Source organism: Vicia villosa, linkage group LG2 (genome assembly GCF_029867415.1).
Source record: "Vicia villosa cultivar HV-30 ecotype Madison, WI linkage group LG2, Vvil1.0, whole genome shotgun sequence".
Taxonomy (NCBI): Eukaryota; Viridiplantae; Streptophyta; class Magnoliopsida; order Fabales; family Fabaceae; genus Vicia; species Vicia villosa.
In genome coordinates this window covers 169792752-169813471 of record NC_081181.1, presented here as the reverse complement: position 1 = coordinate 169813471, position 20720 = coordinate 169792752, and the positions used below count along the sequence as shown (strand labels likewise).

Below are 20720 nucleotides of genomic sequence, written 5' to 3'. Positions count from 1 at the left end.
CAACATCCAGTTTATAAACTTGTGTTTACATAAGTGCTTCTTTTAAGCAGATTACACAAATACATTAAGCACATATTATTTAACACATTTACAAGCAACAACTCATGTGTTAGAACAATTTACATGAAGAATCCTGGACCTAAAACATTATACGAGCAACAACTCTAGTGTTTATTACATTGTTCTACAAAGATGTATATGATTGAAAGTTGATTAACATCTTGTAGTGATTCTTCTTCATTTTCTTGTTTAACAAGATCCGAGCAGCAGCTCCTTGCTTCTTCTGATGTATTCCAAGATGCATCTGATGATAGTAGAATGGCATCTTGAAGAATCTTCTTCTGATCAGCTTCAGCATAAACAACTTAGGCTCTAGCAGCAGCTAAATTTCCCAACAGCATTTTGATTGGTATGTTCTTCAGCTTCTCATTTTGACTTATGCTTTTGAAATCAGGTTGATAGCATAGTCATCTTCTTCATCTGTTAGTTCATGTTAATATGTGTTGGTTGATTTCCATCTCAAACCATATCACAATTAACAACTACAATGACAATAGCCGTTATAGCAGTACGAACATAACTGTGACATCTATTTTTGTAGCGATGCCAGCGGCATCAGAAGCTACCCTTATATATGAATAAAAAAGGTGTTCCCAATGTCATTACCTTTTGTTGGATGCTTCAATCTTATATAGTTCTCAAAAAAGACGTTGAAGGTTAAAAAATTCTTTTGAATCCCAACGGCTAGTTCCCAACTGATAGAATCAAGCTTTTGTTGTGAAAAGTACTTGGATAGTACTTTCTTTTGTCTTGTATCTTGTTATGTTGTAATTGGTGGGAGACAGTTTCTGAGGAATAGTACGTACAGATGGTTGAGAGATGTACTATTGTACTATTTCCTTCTTGACCAAGTTCTTTGATCTTATCCTCATATAATGTACTTCTGGTTCTGACGTAGTGATTTTGGAGGAGATCAACTTGTCTTTTATTTTTGATAATGATTCTGAAGTGTAGTTTAGAAACTACTTTGAGAGAAGAGTAGAATAATTATCCCATGAGAGTTAGAGTCTCATTCAGCAGAATAGATAGCAACAACTCTTCTGAAGAACTGATACTTGACTTCTGATATGGAGTTGACTTGTGACATTGTAGCTTGTCCACATTTTACTTTAGAGTCCTTAAAGTTATAACCTTGCTTTTTCAGATATTTATGATAGCAGCCAATTTGAAAATGAGTTCTTCCTTTAATGATGGCACTTATGATTCTTGAATCTTCGTCTTCTGATCTTTAATACATCCTTGAGTATGATCTTCTTATGCTTGACTTGACCTTTGATGATTTGATCTGTATTCACAATCTTCGACTTTGTCTTCAGAAATGGAAGCAACAGCTTTTCTGATGAAAAAATCTCAGCTTCGGATTTTGGCTTGAAAGCTCGATCTTGCATGTTGATTTTAGATATCGGAGTACTGGTTCTAACTTTGAATCCTTTTGATTACTTGCAACTTATGAAGTAGAAGCTTGTGGAGAAGTGCACAGTAACTTCTTTTCATGATCATTCAGCAACAAATAGTGTTTCTGAGTTTCCTTGCTTGTTTATGATGATTCTTTATGGAAAGCAATCCAGAATCGCTTTGAACATAATATCTGCACACTCAAGAAAACTATTAGAAACTAAATTGTTACATGCAAAATATATGTGTTGTTAGTGTCAAAAAAATAGAGACTTATTGCTTGAATAAATCTTGTTCTTACACAACTATCTTCTGTTTCCAAACTCGATACTACTTATGCATCACATCCTTATAAATTTCCTCACCCAAGGAAATTGCAGCTTGAGCAGAATCTTCATTGACCTTTCTCTCAGGACAATCCCTTTTAAAATGGGCGATTTTCTGACAATTAAAACATTTTATCTTTGACTTGTCATACCTATTTGATTTGGACATCCCTTTACACTCACCTCCTCCTCTTGACACATTTAAGCCTTCACCACTATCTTTAATCTTCAAATCTTTCGACTTTAAAAACTACTTGGATTTCACCGCCGTCTATAATTCATTCAAAGTAATAGTAGCTTCCTTAACATAAAGAAGAACAACATCCTTAAAGTGCTAAAAGGATATGGGTAATGGACTCAAAAGAGCAAAATCTTCTCCTCATCATCAATCTTCACTTCAATATTCTCAATATCATCTATAATCATGTGAAATTTTGTAAGTTGCTTAACTATGGATTTGTTCTCCATCATTCGGAATGAATAAAGTCGCTGTTTCAGATATAACGTGTGAGCCAAAGACTTAGTCATATACAATGATTAAAGTTTTGCCCACATAGCATCCGCAGTTTGCTCCCCGACGACTTCTCTTAGAACTTTATCCCCGAGGCACAAGATAATGGCACTCATGGCCTTATCCATCATCTTGGTCTTCTGTACCTGTTTAAGACCTACAAGCATCAATGTTTCACTCTTCAAATCATCAATACACTTCTCTTGAATTAAAATTTCTTGCATCTTAATTTTCCACAACCCGAAGTTATTGTTACTGGAAAATTTCTCGATCTCCCATCTAACTATGGTGCTCACTTGTAAACAGTACCTCTTTGTTCCACGCTCACCGCACCACTTGTTGAGAATTACAAAAAAAAATCACTATCAATTTGTGTGGAAAAGAATAGTAGAAACCAAAATAAATGGTATACATCAATAATAATCCGTATACATATAACATAATAGAATAAGGCGAGAAAAAGACGAAGGTTTGTTTACCCAATTCGATTAAATGATCTACTCTGGGGATAGAGCAGCTCTTCAATTCACTATACTCAAAAGGTTATTACAAGAGATTATATATGAGTTACAAGAAAATAGCCTTCGCAGTTCCCAAAAAACAAACCTTATTTTCTACCTAAGTGTTTCCCTACCTCTCCAACTCTCAATATAGGAATCACTCAAAACCAATGTGTTTAGAAGTATTTCTCAATCCTCTTAGATAGCTCCAAAGGTTTCCCAAAAACCTTTGCCTTTCTAAGTTTTCCCTTGGAATTTCATAAACCCTTATTCTCCCTTGTTGTTGTAAGCTCTAAGATTGTCACACTATAATAACAAAAGAGATATATATTTATAATAGCAAAAATCCAACAAATCCCAAAATATATCTCCTCAATTGTTTGAATAAAAGATATTATTATAATCTTACAATATCTCTAAAATATTATAAATATCTTATAATATCTCTTAGACTATTATAAATATATATCCTATAATATCTTTTAGAATATTATAAATATTTGATAATATATTTTTATATTAATTTATATGATCTCCAAATTAATATAAAATATTCTAACATTAATGAATGGGTCATTGAACCGAACCGACCAAGTGGATTGACAATAACACTGGTGTACAAATAGATGAACTAGGAGTTACACATGTTGACCTTCACAAGGCAATTTATATGAAAGAAACTTTCACCATGGCCTCCATAGAAAAACAAATGTTTTAAGTCAATGATCCTTCTAACAATAGATGGTCACTAGTTATCCAAAAAAAACACATTCCTGCTAGTGACGAAAAATCAAGATTTAACTCTTGATATTTTTGATACACCTTCTTTCTCAACTCACGTGCGTACATTATATAAAGAAAATGATGAAGATGGTGTGTAAATGATATTCTTTACGATCATCAAGAATGAATATGGGAAAACTAATAAGAATTTTTTTTATTGATTATCCATAATTTATTGGTATATTTTATTTTAATATTTATAGTTAATATTCTTATATCTTTATGTTATTAATTAGATATTCTCTTTTGTTTAAACAGATAGATGGATGATTCATCCATCACCCCTCCTGCAATTGAAGGTTTCTTTAGTTAGTGAAAGAAAACAAAAAATATTATATGTGCCACAATGATGAAAGCATTGACAAAAGTCCACAACTAATGTATTAGTTATAGGGAGAGTTTAATATGTGAAATGAGAGGTGTTATGGTAAAAAATTTCCATGTTTAAGATTTATATGACATTTCTTGGTCAAATCCTAATTAGTCTTTTGATAAAAGTGAAAGAGAACCCAGAGAAAAGGAGGATACAACACATATGAGGCTCCACCCTTAGTTGCTGAGAAGATTGTTAGCAAATTCATTTGTGAATAAAATTAGTTGTAGGTTACTTCACTTTAGTGCTGAAATTTTATTTGTGTTGTAGAAATTGTTGGTTGAAAAGACCAATGAACATTTTTTATTTCACATGGACATCGTGATATATTAGTAGATTGAAACAAATGACTATGTGGGCGTGCCCGTGATATTGGAAAGGTATTAGCCTAAGAGAATATTTTAGATAATTTTAAGTAATGTAGATGTGTGCTTCACAAAGACAAAAAAACAACTTACTCAGGGGTTTTGATGTCAATTGGAGGATATATTATAGAAAACTATAATAGTGGTATGTATATGTTTTTTTTTTGTGTAACTAAGGGTTCTCAAAACCGGATACACAAGATAACGAGATAAAATCGACAAAAAGAAATTACAAATCAATTGACTCTACGATAGAAAAAACAGCGACTCTTTATAATAATCGTAGAAATTGCAATTGGGATAAGTAATCTCCCCCCATGAAAGACCATCTCCAAATCAACGCCTTAATGATCAAAACCGTATTAAGAACGCTCCAAGAGTCTTTCCGGAAAATAATACCGTTTCTAACTAACCAAATACTCCAAGTTATAGCCAATCAAATGCAACTAAGTCTACCCTCCTTCATGTTCATGTTTTTGTAATAATTGTAACAAAACATGAAACTCCCCTTAGGATCATCCTCCGTTACATCCGACATACCAATCCACTCCTCTATATCCCTCCAAATTAACTTTACAATAGAACACTTGAAAAATATGTATTCCATTGTTTCAAGAGCAGAATCACAAAAAACACAATTAACAGAATCATCCAAAAAATTGATACCTCTAATCTTCAAGAGATCCTTTGTTGGTAACCTATTGATTAAGAGTCTCCATTCAAATGCTTTGATCTTGAAAGGGACAACCATCCTCCAAACAAGATTTAAAGCCTCATCATGCAAATTAAAAGAACCAAAAGGATTTAAAAAAACCAGCATAATAATTGTAACAGTATTTAATTGAAAAAACATCATTGATATCAATCTCCTAAGAAACTGAATCGCGGCCAATTGGACTGCACATAGCAGCACCAACTTCCGCCTGCAGCTGCAGAAAACCGCAGACAGATCAGAGATGTGAGTTGCTATCATGGTGATACCGAAGCTCCCCCACTATCATAAGCCATCCCTCCAATCCCCCATGCTAGCTACCGAGACATTCTTTAAAAGAGACGCCACAAAAAGCAAGGGGAAGGCAACCTTTAAAGATGAATCAAGAAGCCACTTAGAGGGCCAAAAAGAGGTAGTGTACCCTTTACCAACCTTGAAGTAAAAATTGTTGACTATGGCGTCCTTAGAGGAGTTCTTCCCAAGAGATAAAATATCCTTCCACCAAGTAGATTGAGAAGAACAAAGCGAAACAAAATCTCCGTCGTGGGTCACTTGCAAACAAATATCACCGTACCTAGCACACAAAAGATTGTACCGAATAGAATCAGAGCCTTAAAGAATCCTCCATCTCCATTTGTCGAGAAAAGAGAAATTAAAATCATCGATCTTTTTAACGCCTAACCCTCCCTTTTCAACCGGTAAACAAAGCTTATTCCACCCCACCCAATGGATCTTTCTACTTTCATTTGAACCTCCCCACAAAAATCTACTTTAAAGCTTTGTAATCTCTTTAACTATCTTCACCGACATACTAAAAAAAGACATCGTGAAAATAGAAAGAGAACATAAAATAGATTTTAGAAGAGTAATCCTCCCTAAAAAATTGAGAAAACAATTTTTCCAAATCAAAAGATGATTCTTGACTTTCTCCAAAAGCGGGTTCCATGTCGAAAACCTCCTAGGATTCGAACCAACAAGAATACCAAGAAAAGTGAAAAATTTTCCTTCCACCTTACAAGACAAAAGAGATGAGGCCGCTTCTAACAAATTGTTGCTAACATTGATTCCTATCAATTTACTTTTGTGGTAATTGATACCGTGACCGGAAACCATTTCAAACCCTTCAAAACCGTCTTGATGGCCGAAATTTGCTTCCAATTACCTTCACCAATCATTAAAGTATCGTCCGCGAATTGAAGAATGTCCACCACACATTTACCGTTAATGAGAAAACCTTCATATTCCCATATGTCGATTGCTTTCTTCATTAAAGCCGTGAGACCTTCCGCCACTATGACAAAAAGAAACGGAGAGAGAGGATCTCCTTGCCGCAATCCACGCTCCACCGTAAATTCCTTAGTCGGACTCCCATTGACAAGAACCGATATTTTACTTTGAAAAACCATTAATTCCATCCATCTCATCCAAACCTCCCCAAAACTCATTTCCTTCGACATAAACCTAAGAAAATTCCTATGTATGTATTATACTTGTTCATATGATTATTAAGTGAACCATTTTTAAAAAATAAATGTAAATAATTTCCATAATATAAAATTTCGAATATATATAAATTGATCCCTTAAATATTTGAAATCATGACTAGAATGATAGACTCAATTTAAAAAATGACAATCTTTATTTTTTATTTCAACAAAAAAAATACATATTACACCTAACCAAATCACAGTATAAACATGAATGACATATTTGGATAAAACACTTCATCAACAACAAGAACAAAGTTGTTTATATGAACAAATAAGAATAATCTCTCAAAGTGGATGGTTGAATTGATCCTCCAAATTAATCTGTCTTTAAATCAAATATCAATTTTTTCAAAGAAAAAACAAATAAGAATGTAGTGGAAATGTGTTTTGTATGATTTTATTTAGAATTCTTTCTTTCTTGATGCTGTAATCATCATCTCAAGAGAGGTCTCAATGCATGACATGAATTTTTGCTTGTCAATGAAATCTTTCTCCAATCCAAATGCAATTCTTAACTTTCCCATGTAGCTTGTCATCGTTATTGTTAAACTCTACACACACAAAAAATCATATTAAAATTTCCATGCTTCTATTCATTGGAATAAAATATATAGTCTAAATAGTTTATTTATTGACAGTATAATATAAATAAATTAAAAAAATACAACTAACATTAATGGAAAGCACATGTGAAATAATGGTGAAAAAGATGGATATCTAGAAATATTAATTACTATAATTTAATATGAGTCACATACCTCTGGTGGACCTACAACCATAAAGTATAAACCCTTAATTGGATGGTTAGCCAAAGCCATTTGCTCCACTGGTCCAATTATGTTGGAAATTGTTGCACTTGAATTTCTCAAAGTGGTGTATACAAATCTAGCTGAAGCCTAATAATCAATATTAAAAATATTCTATAAAAATTAAATAATGTTTTATAAAAAAATTAAAATAAAATGAAGATAAAAACATAAGATTTCAATTTAATTATATAAAAGTTGAGTAGATAATAGAGATACTCTCCATCATTACTCTTGAAAAAATACATAGCAATCTTATCAAATATTGATGTACGTACTACCATTATTATAAATATAAAACAAAATATATTAATTTCAAAGGGAAGCCCATGGTATTAATAAATATATTATTTGAAAAAAAAGTATTTTTATAAATTAAAAATATATTAGAATAAAAGTAGTAACTAAAGTCTATTGTCAAAAATATAACATAAAAGTTGATTGGTACATTAACCTAATTAAAAAAAAAAGTCTATATGAAGTATTATTAATATTTGTTCACTCTAGATTTTTCAAATTCTGAAAGGAAAAAAAAAACTAAATAAAACCAATATTATTTCTTTATATTTTGTAAGTTTTTTATTATCAAAAAAAGTTTTGGAAAATGACAAAAATGAACTAATAATTGAAAAACTTCATTTAATGATATCACTATGATTATTTGTACTATTGTAGACATATAGTAATGGCGAATAACTAAACATATGTGTACTTACCTCAGGGCCTCTCAATTTCTTCACCATATTCAAAACCATACCAGTAAGAGGTGTGGCCAAAGAGTTTTTCTTCCTATTAATTTCTTTTTGAGCTTCCCAAATAAATTCAATTGGATTTTCAATATTTTTATCACTTAGCTCCGGAATTGGAACATGCAAAAATGCAAATTGATTTCCCCAAACAGAACTTTGAGTCTTTTTCTTAATCTCAACCATTTCCTTAATTGATTTGTAACCTCCAATGTTTCTTGTGTTTAGTAATACCAATGCTGTTGATTTGAGTTTGCTTGATTCTTGATTCATTTGGGCCATGTATAATCTAATTCCATAGAAAATTAAGCCAGCTATCACATCATTTGTACTCTGTAAGTAATTTGTGACAAAACAATATATTAATATGATAGCTAAAAAAAAGTAATACAAGGTTTAATTAAATTGTAGTTGAAAATTATGTCACTATCTTTGATACTGTTGGAAATGTTCAAAGAAACATGTAACTGAAATTACTATAATTGCAATTGTTATATAAATGTAGCAAAATTTAAGATCTAAAAGTTTGGTTACTTCCAACCTAAATTCTAATTTGATATCAAAATTGATTATGTAAAAATTTGATAGGTCTAATCTAAATACTAGTATGAGGGTATAAGAGACATATTCAAATATAAAAATGTGATGGGTCTAATCTATATACTAATATGATGGTATAAGAGACATATTCAAGACTCGTGGAGGGTTTTCTGCTATTAAATTTTTGTTATCATATTATCTACTATTTATATTTAGATACCAAATTCAACAGTGTTGAATGTGGTGAAGTGTGTCAAGAGTAATTTCACATTAAAAGGGGTGGAAAAGTATGTTAGATTATCCAAACCCCCTCATTTAGCCTATTAATTTTGGCAAGTCGAATCAAAGTTTCTATTTGTTCCACCTCATTATTTGGCGGACGCATGTCTTAATTAGGCGAATATTAATGTTTGTCACCTTTTAGACTTTAAAAGTTGTAAAATGGGTCGGACATGTCCTTTTAACCTGTCATTTTTAACCCACCCTTCTATGTTGTTCACTCCATTTTTTGGATAGATTTTAACTGGACATCACATACCTAACCAGGACAAACGAAACGGGACAAACATACTCATTTGTCCCCAAATATCTTGTAAAGACAACTTAAAATTTTAAAACTAGATAGTTTTAATAAAATTGACTCACTTAAAAGAAAATTTGTTAGAAATAAAACTCTTATAATAATATTTGGTTTAATTAGAGATATAATTTCACATACCACTCCAAGTCTTGATTTAACTTCTTTGATGCGATCCATAGAGAAATTCACACTTGAGATAATAATTTCCCTTAGCTTAATATCATCGGCACAAGACCTAATTGGTGTAACATCATCCTCAACCAAACTACTTTTCAACATACTCCATCCAAAATCAGACACAGTATTAAATACTTTAGAGAAAAATATTGAAGGAAATAATATCGATCTTTTAAAAAATGGCTTTGAATTAAAAACCGATTTAGGTCTTTGACTCGACGGTAATGTGAATGGAAGAGAAGGGTTATCATATCTTTCTAGACATGAAAGAAGAGCTCCCATTAGAGAGTAACCATCTCCAAGAGCATGATGAAGTTTGAATACTAAGGTTCCAGCTGCATTTTTTGTTGGATATTTAATAATGTGAATTTCCCAAAGTGGTCTATGTTGAGGTAAATGTTCCATTGATATTTTGGACATATAATCTTCAAGATTTTCATCATAGAGTGATGAATTGGTTGGTGGAAATTTTGGAATGTATACATGTTCTTGTAGGTTGACTTCAACTTTCTTCCATTTCTTCTCTCCATTTTTGTCATTAATCTATTCAAGTAAAAATAAGTATAGATGATTAATTAGTTTAAGAATTATGAATTCATGATAAAAAAAAAAGTTTAATTCTTAAATAAAATTAATAAATCAAATATTACCATTCAACTATTTACAAGGTTAAAATTCCATAATTTGGTGATTCATGATAAAAACTATTTTCTTTAGATATTAAGTAATATCAACTAAAAACTCACAATACAACTTTGAGATTTAGAGTTCAAATATTGATGCAATGTTTTTAAATAGCAGTTTGCTACTGCAATACATCTACAATATTGTTAAAGTGGTAGTCTTCGCAATCACATCAAATTGCATTTGTAATGTGAATTAAAATGTTTTTCCTGACTGTCATTAAAAACCACATCAGACAAATTTGTTTATATTTCTTGAAGTATTTTCATCAAAATTCCAAAATTCATAATTGCAAAACTCAACTTACTTACTTATGTAATGAAAAACCACAACATCAAGTATTGTTTTAATTGTGTATTTTAAACACCTTTTAATTAAAAATCACGCCACAATCAGACTCGCAATTGCAACATCCACAACCGCGTGTATGACTGTAATTGCAATTTAAAACCATGTTTGATTTTCGTGTACAATCTAACATATCAGTTTTAGCCAATTGAACTAGAATTTGCCGACAAATTCATAATTAAACTTCATCTATGTTTAGTCCCTAAACTCATGAAATTTATGAAAGACTAAATATACTCAAACTAATTAAGCATTAAATTTGACAATTTTAAAATAAAAAAGGTATATTTCAAACATTAAAAAAGAGGATACATTCATGCATGAATAAAGTGAAGATGATTAGATGAATTACCATGATGGAGGAGAAACGTGTATTGATAGGAAGGAACATATTTTGAAGAAGTGACAAAGTTTGACGATCATCAATTGGAATCTCAGATTCTAAGATACCTAAAATGCTCACACAAAGAGAAGAGCTATTCAAATATTGACCAGTAGGACTAACTGGCTCTTCAATTTCTTCATCAAAACCTTCCATAATGTTGTTATCTTTGAATTTAATTTGCAAGGCTCATAAATTATAGAGATGAGGTACATGTATATATAGTAATGAGAAGGAAAGATGGGTGCTTTAATTTGTTGGTATTAATTAAGTATATATCCGTTTGTTTGGTTTTGTTTTTAATGGTCACACTGCCAGCAGCTTTGTCGGCTACTTATGCCATAGCCTACTTAAGGTTTGGTTTGGTTGGTTTTGAAGAAAAAATGTTAAATTTTTTCTTCAAATGTCACATCCTTAGAAACAAATTACCACAACAAATTACCACAAATGTTAAGATTTGAAAATACATTTCTAAAATGTTATACTTCTGAAATCTACTGTTAAATGAGATGGTGTAAGAGTCCACATTTTTTACAGTTCAGTAGATTTCTGTCAAATGAGATGGAGTAAGTCTAATGAGAAGCAAAAAAATTAGATTTCTTACACAATCTCATTTGACAGAAGTCTACCAAATTACAGAAAATGTGAGTTTCTTATGCCATTTCATTTGGCGGAAAACTTCATAAATGTGGCATTCTCAGAATTTATTTTCAAACCGTGACACTAGGGGTGGAAGTAGGCCAGGCCGATAACAGGGGCCTACAGGCTAGCCTATATAGGCTCAGGTCAGACTATACATTATTTTTAAATAGTAAAGGCCTAGACTTTTTTATAAGCCTATTTAGTTAAAAAGGCTAGGCCTCAGGCCCTAAAAAAGCCTTTTAAGCTTATCAGGCCGGCCTATTTAAATAAATATTAATACTTTTTTATTATCATTATATTATGTTTTGTAATTTGAATTAAAATATATTAAATAAAACTTGGTTATTTGAAGAACTTGTGAAAATAAGATGAAAACACATTATGGACATTGTTCTCATAAGTTCTTTTAGTTAGTTAGTCTATTTAAGTATTATTTTAATTGCTTATTTACATATGTCTAAAACAAATAGGCTTTTATGTAGGCTAACAGGCTAACCAGGCCTTCGAAAAGGCCAGACTCAGGCCTAAAAAATAAGCCTACGACAGGCTACAGACCAGACTTAGGCTTTTGTTTTTTTGACAGGCCAGACTTAGGCTTGGAAAAGCCTAGCTCGGCCCAGCCTATTTCCACCCCTACGTGACATTTATGGTATTTTGTTTCAAGGTTGTGGTATTTGAAGAAAAAATTCAAAAATGTTGAATTGGATTTTTTTTTTTTTAATGTTATTTATTTAAACATGATAGAGTGGTTTTCTTAAAAGACTATTGGTTTTTTCTAAAATAAAATAATATTTTAATATAAATTTATATTATTTATTGTTTTATTAAAATAAAATGTTATTTTCATTATCTTAACTAAAATATATCTTTTAAATGATTAGTATATTGGATATCGGAATATTAATTTGTATATGTTAACAGAGATTTTAATAAATATATTTATGAAAATTGTCTGTTTCAGATTTTAAAAAGATGAATATTTGAGGTGGAGACGAGAAGACATTTTGAGAATGGAGAATATATTTCTCCTATTTTTATATTATAATTTATTTTGATGAGTATTGCAGTTGTTTTTAAGCATAGAATAGTCAAATTTTAGCCTCCATTTTTGTGTTATTATTTTTTATGGATATTAATTATTATATTTTAAAATTAAGCAAGGGCCCTTGTCCACACACCTTAGCTCCATCCATGCATTTCACTAACCTGTCATCCACCTATATCTCTTAATTATTGTTGGTAGCCCATTTTCTTGGTTTAGCAATAAAAAATGTTTTTCAAATTCGGCTATGACATAACCACTTTGGATCATCTCCTTAAGAATAAACTTTATTTTGATATTAAATATAACATTTTAGGGGATATGACATTATACCATCTTATTTTAATTGTATTTATAATAGTACATTAAAATATGCCAAAAATGTAAGCTAGCTAATATACTTAAATTTGATAGGTTAAAAAGTATGAAAAAGACTTAAAATCATTCCATATATTAAGTGTAAATAATTAATCCACATATTTCTTAGTTTCTAAGTCACTAGAAATAAACATAAAATCTAATGTAACTAACTTAGAGTTAATTTTTAACCAAAATATGGTTCAACCTTTATGATATGTAATTTCAATTGCATTCACTGTGCCCGTTGTAATACGGTGAACTGACTTTTATATCAAAATGTCGCGGTAAGCAAGAGTCGCCACCGACTTTTATTTTATCCAATTTAATAGAAAGGCTAAAAGAACAGGAAAAGACCTTTTAAAAAGATTTTGAGTTCGGGGGGTAAGTTATACAAAGGGAAGGTGTAAGACACCCTTTGCATCCATGGTCATCCATGGGCTCTTAATTGCTTTGCTCGTTTTTTTTGTTTTTAGAAATGTAGAAGAAAAAAGAATAGGGACTTTAGCTCGTAAATGAGCGTAGCCCTTTTGAAGGATTATGAGAAAGAATATAAAAAGTTTAGAGCAAAGCAAAGCAATTAGGGGCAATTACCTTAAACTTAGATGATAGGTTTCTTTTAGCCTTTCAGGATGAAAGGGTCTATCCATGCCATGAGAGGGCAGGAAGCCTTTCGTTTGGATGTAAACGGGTCATCGCATTATCGTTCGCCATAAGACTGACCCATGCCATAGAGAGGCAGGTAGTCTAAGGGAAGGATCAGAATAGCCTTTTTCGCAGGCAGCCAGAGGATACCTCAGCCTTTTCGTAGGCAACTTCCGAGGGTCGAGATCATGTTTAGTGTATCGAAGGCAGCATCATTAGGGACCATGATCTTTTATCGAGGCAACATGGCTGAGGTATCCTCGTATTCGAGGGACTGACTATTCTGCAAAAAATCACAAGGCAACAGGCAACAGAGAGGTTACCCCAAAAGTGTGCGTGGGTGCAACAATCACGTGATTATATTCAGAAAATTATCTTATAATTAATTATCTAAATTGATTTAAGGCTTGCACTCCCTAAGATTACTAACCATACAATAATATAAACAATAATAACGGGGAAGGGAAATTGTAACTAGCGGAGGAGGGGGGAATTGAAACCAGCGGGATTAATTAAAACAAAAGGTTTAACACAAGTAATAACTGAGGACAGGGTTTAGGGTTACCAATGTTCGTAGCTTTGGAAATTTGACAAACCCTGAAGATTGGAAAAGGAAGAGTAAACAAAAGAAGGGGTGAGTGCATTATGGTTCAGAGGCAATCATAGTTAACCCTAAGATAAGAAGGCAAAAGGAAATTAAAAATAATAAGATAGGTAAACGGATACTTAGCTTCGAAATTGATCTGGTATGGTTGGCAGTCGGAGGAAGCCTCGGGGATAACCCTAAAAAATGGCAAAGGCAGATAATAGGTGAATGTATGCACAGTTCAAAAAAATATAAGGTAAACACTAAAACCAAAAGGAAACAAGATAGGCTTTAAAAAATAAAAGAAACGAATACTTAACTTCGGATTTTGAAGGCCCGCAGTCGGAACGTATTTGAAGAGTCAACCCTGAAAGGCACAGAAAAAGAAATATTTTTTAGTGTAGGGCAAATTCTCATAAACCCTATTTCGGACATAAATTGAATAAAGTAATCAAAGTCGATTTAATTAATTATTGGTTTCGCAACCTCATTAATTAAATCGAAGGAAAGAGAATATAATCGGGAAAAAGCATTTTTTATGGTTTTTATGAATTAAAATAAAGATATGAATTATTAAAGACGTTCAAATTAATTATTTAGTATAAAATAAAATATATTAATTATTATGAATAAAATAAGTAATGTAAAAGAAAATAATTAAATAAGTATATATATATATATATATATATATATATATATATATATATATATATATATATATATATATATATATATATATATATATATATATATGAGGAGGGATATATATATAATATGCAAAAAAAATTGCACAACGCTGGGATCGAACACAGGTCGTCTTGGTTACAAGCAACGCGCCTTGCCACTGCACCATCTTCGCTTTGCTGTTAGCCGTATCATCTGTATTCATAATATACAAAGAAAAGGTCATGACAGATTTTAAAAGAAAACAAAGCGCCCTTGTTCTTCTTCTTCGTTGGAACAGGGGACTCGTGTCCACAACTTCCTCCATGAAACCTGCATTAATCAGACAATAAACACAGAATAATAGTCCAGATCAATCAGACATCACCCCCTAGGCGTGAAATTATCATTCACTCTAGTCAATTCGGCTTCAACCATCGGCCCCCAATTTCATGGTGCACGAACCCTAACTATGGTGTATGGCGATACCTGCATCTAACATACAATTCAACTGCCCAGAAAGTATCAACATATCCTTATAAACATAAATGTATGATCGAATCACATTAAAAGGGCATGTATGTATGAAATCGAAATTGCAAAAATTGAAGTGAACCGTGACTTATGCGGACGTGTTCTTGAGTGCTCCAATTGACGGTGATGATCCCAACAGCTCCAGAAACTCAAGAGCAACCGTTACCAACGCTTAGAATGGCTTAAATTGATCTGAAACCAAGACTGCAATTTCACTCTGCTTCACCTTTTTTTTTTAGAGTCGAATAGGGTCTGTTCTTTTCAGAATTTTTCCCCTTTGCCTCCGAAAATCCTCTTTTCCTTCTCATTAGGATTCCTTGTTTATATGGATCCAATTAGGTTACTCTAAGACAAATCCAATTTTTTTGAATCAATTAGAGATTTGATTTGGAAGAGATTTTAGAATTTTCTCTTTTTGAACTCAATCCAACTTCAATTAAATTTTTTTGATTGACTACTGATCAGGAAAAAATTCACGTACATCATAGTTGCCTTTTTTGATTTGTTTTATTTTTTATTAGATAAAATCAAAAATAAATAAACCTAAAGTCAAGATGATGCACAAATGGGCTTGAAGATCTATTGATATTCATATTTATGTTTACACCCCATCAATTAGGCCCATTTATTCAATATTGTTCCATTTCTATTATATATATATATATATTTTTAAGATAGCATAACTTGTGCCAACCATTCCTCACGAATTTCTCTATAGTAAATTCAGATATTTATTCGAGGTTTTGATCACAATAAACCAATATTGTATCTTTTATTTTTTTCATTATTCGTTTACTTTATTTAAGAATTTAAATAAATAAATTCCAAATAAAATAATAATAATGATAAAATAAAAAAATGGCTTCATGGGTCTTATAATGGGTCATGAACATGCTTGAGATGGAAATCTTTTGAATTAGAGCCTGAATTTTGTCATGGAGATAGTGTGGGATATATTGAGCCATATGAGATGCCTTGGAGCCAATGATTCACTGATTTTCCTTTGGGTAAACCAAACCCTAGTGTCTGAGCTTTGTATAGGAGAATGTGTCTTGGAGCTTTGTGTATTGATTTGAATTTGAGTAGGAGAAAATGTGTGGGCAAATTTTGGGGTATGACACCCGTCAATTTATCAAATTTTTTAGTCCTTGTAAATTCTTTTCCAAATATCAATGTGATAATTAATTTCGAATCATCTGATGTTCTTGTGGTTTCAAGCAGTGACTCGAGTAAGGAGTCAATTATGGATTCAGGTTGCACTTGACACATGAATCTAAACAAAGACTTGTTCGAGGAATTATGTGATCAAGATGGTGGATCTATATTGCTGGGAAACAACAATGCTTGCAAGATTGCAGGTGTTGGATTTGTGAGATTCAAGCTCCATGATGAGTCAATAAGGTTGTTGACTGAAGTCGGGTATGTTCCTGATTTGAAGAGAAATTTGATTTCTCTTGGTGCATTCGACAAGAAAGGATATCTTTTCCAAGGAGAGAAAAGTATCTTAAGAGTCATGAAGGGGTCAAAGGAAGTCTTGAGAGGCGAGAAGAAACAAGGCTTGTATAGCCTTGAGGATGAAGTTGTAAGTGGTTCGACAAAAGTTGCATCCACGAAATCTTTGTCAAAAACACAAATTTGGCACATGAGATTGGGCCATGTCAGTGAAAGGGGTCTGGTCGAATTGGGAAAACAAAATCTTTTTGGTGGAGACAAAGTAGAAAATATGAAGTTTTGTGAACCATGTGTACCTGGAAAATCTTGCAGGATGAAGTTCAACAAAGACAAACAAAGAACACATAGATCCCTTGATTACATCCATGTTGATTTTTGGGGGCCTGCGAGGTGTCCTTCACATTCAAGAGTGAGGTATTTTTTATTTATAGTGGATGATTATTCTAGAAAATTATTGGTATTCATCCAGAAGACTAAGGATGAAACTTTTGAGAATTTCAAAAGTTGGAAGACTCAGGTCAAAAATTAAACTGGCAGAAAGGTCATGAGGTTGAGAACCAATAATGGCTTTGAATTTGGCAATGAGGCGTTTGATAGCTTTTGTGCTGCCTCTGGAATTACAAGGCATAGAACTACTGCATGTACTCCACAGTAAAATGGTTTGGCTGAAAGGTTTAATCAAACTATTTTGGAGAAAGTTAGATGCATGTTTAAAGAAGGTGTTTTGGGCTGAGGTTGTTTTGACAGCAACATATGTTATAAACATATGTCCTTCGACTGCGTTAGATATGAAGACACCTAAAGAAGTTTGGTCGGGACATCCACCATATCTCGACAAACTGAGAGTATTTGGCTGTGTAACCTATGTTCTCATTGTGTAAGACAATGTCGAACTTAGAGCTCTGAAATGCATGTTCATGGGATGCCCTGAAGGAGTCAAAGCTTATAGGTTGTGGTGCCTAGAGCCAGGACACATGAAGAGTATCACTAGTCGAGATGTAGTTTTCAATGAAGCTGAAATGGCCTTTAAGAAAACTAATGATGTCGGTCGAAGTGTAGAAATATCTGACGAAGAGCTGGAATAGGTAGAGATTCCTGTTGAGGTGGAGCATGATGATGCTGAATTGCATATCCTAGATGAAGTTGAAGAAGAAGCAGAAGAAGCTGATGAAGTTGAGGAAAATGTTGATGACTACCTATTGTCAAAAGATAGGTCAAGCCACCATCAGAGACTTGGGTATACAGATCTTATAGCTTATTCCTTAATTTCTACAAGTGAGGCTCTAGACGAAGAACCTAGAGACTATAAGGAAGTTATGAGGAGTAGAAATAGGACTGAATGACTGAAGGCCATGAATGATGAGATGAAATGTCTTTATTATAATTACACCTGGGAACTAATCAAGAAAACTGCTGGAGCAAGGTTAGTCAGTTGTAAATTAATTTTCAAAGTTAAGGAAAGAATCGAAGGAGTGGCATTGAAAAGATACAAGTCAAGGTTGGTCGCAAGGGGTTTCACTTAAAAAGAATGTGTTGACTTTAATGATGTGTTTTCTCATGTTGTGAATCATAGGTCCATTCGATTGTTGCTTGCCATGGGTGCACAGTTCGATCTTGAACTAGATTAGATGGATGTGAAGACTGCGTTCTTGTATAGTGATCTAGCTGAAATGATCTTGATGAGGCAACCTGAAGGATATGTACAAGCTTAACGGATCGTTATATGGACTGAAACAATCTCCTCGACACTGGAATAGGAGATTCGATAAGTTCATGGCACGCATAAGTTTCGTTAAAAGCCAGTTCGAGAACTGTGTTTACTTATAATTTTGGCCTGGTGATTTATTTGTTATTTTGTTGTTTTATGTGCATGATATTCTCATAGCAAGTAATAATATCGAAGATGTCATGAGGGTGAAGGATGAACTCAATAAGGAGTTCGATATGAAGTATTTGGGAGTTGCATCCAAGATTCTTGGGATTGACATTCGAAGAGATAGAAAGCAGTCAAAATTATGTTTATACCAAGAGGCATACCTATGAAAGATTCTCGAAAAGTTTGGTATGTCGAATTTAAAGCCTGTTATGACTCTGACATACCGTCAATTCAAGCTGATTATTGATAAGTGTCCCAGTACTGATTTTGAAATAGCTTATATGAATATAATTCCATATGCTAATATAGTATGTTCTTTTATGTATGTTATGGTTTGTACTAGACCCGACATAGCATATGCAGTAAGTCTTAAAAGTAGGTACATGGCAAATTCTGGAAAGGCTAACTGGTAAGCATTGAAGTGGATTCTAAGGTACATAAATGGGTCTCTGAAAAGATTCTTAATTTATGGTGGAGCCTTGGGTGAAGACAATAAAGCAGTAATCGAAGGATATGTCGATTCTGATTATACAGGTTGTTGATAAGCGCCAAAATATCGTTATTTTAAGTATATATTTTTGGCACTTATCGATTCTACTCTTATATGTTTTGTAATAAAATCCCAACTTTTGTGCAAATATTCGTATACTTGAGTTTTAATTCGTTTTGTGTACCGTTTGATAGTTTTTCCTTTGTTTTATAGGTATTTAAGCATATCGGAGCCTCAAGGAATAAAGTGTCGAAGGCACGACTTCGATTTTGCAGTTTTGGAACAATAAAATGGAAATTCTGCAGAAGCTCGCTAAGAGGACTCCAAGCGCGCTTCCATGAAATAAAAACAGAGATGTAAAGTTTTCAGAGCTCGCTTAGCGAAGTCATCTCGCTAAGCGAGATTACCTTTACTGTACTAGATATTTTGTGTAATAAGTGCAACTCGGTTAGCGAGCCTGCTTAAATTTCTCTTTATATTCTTTCATTTGTAACATTTTAGGGTTATGGGTTTGGGGATTTTTTGTCCCAAATTCATCACCTTCATTCTTAGATTAGGATTAGCTTAGAAAACCACACTGGGTCATGCACTTGGATGATCGGTGGTGGATTTCTCATCAATCGGAGCTGACAACCTGCAAGATGTTTGGTTTATCTCTTCTCTTCCTTGTGTATTTCTTTTGTGTTGGGTTTTGTATATTTACTCGAATCTTATGTATATTTATCGCTCAGGGCATTGTATAAAACTTGTTTTACGAATCGTTATTGTTATCTTCCTTAATCTTTTTGCATTTATGTTTGGGATTTGTGTTGCGTTAGAGATAAACTTCGCAGATTCTTATTAGGGATAGATTTATGTTAGTTTCTAAACTCTAGAGATATATTTAGAGCTGGCAATCACTTGTGTGTCGAAGCTTAATGCTTTCGTGTTCGAGTGGTGCACGAGAGATCGCCGATGCAAGAATACGGATGTTCACGCGACTTTGCATTTGAGATAACCTTAGTTGTGAGTTGTCTCATAGGTGCTCCAGAGATGGACACTGATGTGAGAGACACGTGATGGTAATGACGAGTATCGTAGGTTGAGTGCAACTGATCAATAAGTTTAAGTTTGTGACGAGTGAGTACATTTGCATGCCTGATAAGTTACTTCCCTCCTAAGAATGTGTTTATTTTTTTACTATATCTTTTTACCTTTTGTTCATTCAAACCCGAGTTCGAAACCATAGAAACTGTTGAATTGCATTCCGCTATGCATGCTTCAACAAAATGGCGTCGTTGTCGGGGATGGTTGTTAGAATTGCATCGCAATAACTTCTGTGGTTTTGAGTTTTGTATATATCGTATATATTGCATAGTTTCGCTTGTACATGTTTACTTGTTTATGTTCACCATATAGGTTTACTTGTATATGTTACATATAAGTATACTTTTGTAGGTGAATGTTGGTGAAACATGTTGATCTCTGATTAATTCTTGAATTACAAATCTTCACTTTTCAACTTGCGTATCCAACATTAACCAACTTTTCTCTTTTTGTATAATAATAGATGTATGTGTTCCATACTTGTATATATGTGTTTGTTTGTGTACATATTTGTATACTTGTGTTTTCTTTTATGTTCGTGAAATTGTTGTATATATTTGTACCCGTAA

General features: G+C 32.7%; 2 protein-coding genes across 2 annotated transcripts; both read right to left on the bottom strand.

The window, feature by feature from the left end:
• Positions 1-5182: 5182 nt before the first annotated feature.
• Positions 5183-6431, bottom strand: LOC131650616 (uncharacterized). Its single transcript, XM_058920319.1, has 4 exons — positions 6188-6431; positions 5981-6092; positions 5347-5599; positions 5183-5242 (listed from the first exon to the last, which is right to left on the bottom strand). Exons 1-4 carry the CDS (start codon positions 6429-6431, stop codon positions 5183-5185), a joined length of 669 nt encoding a protein of 222 aa, XP_058776302.1.
• Positions 6432-6641: 210 nt separating this feature from the next.
• Positions 6642-10980, bottom strand: LOC131647395 (wax ester synthase/diacylglycerol acyltransferase 4-like). Its single transcript, XM_058917293.1, has 5 exons — positions 10749-10980; positions 9326-9907; positions 8038-8400; positions 7274-7411; positions 6642-7066 (listed from the first exon to the last, which is right to left on the bottom strand). Exons 1-5 carry the CDS (start codon positions 10932-10934, stop codon positions 6917-6919), a joined length of 1419 nt encoding a protein of 472 aa, XP_058773276.1. The 5' UTR covers positions 10935-10980; the 3' UTR covers positions 6642-6916.
• Between the last annotated feature and the right edge of the window lie 9740 nt (positions 10981-20720).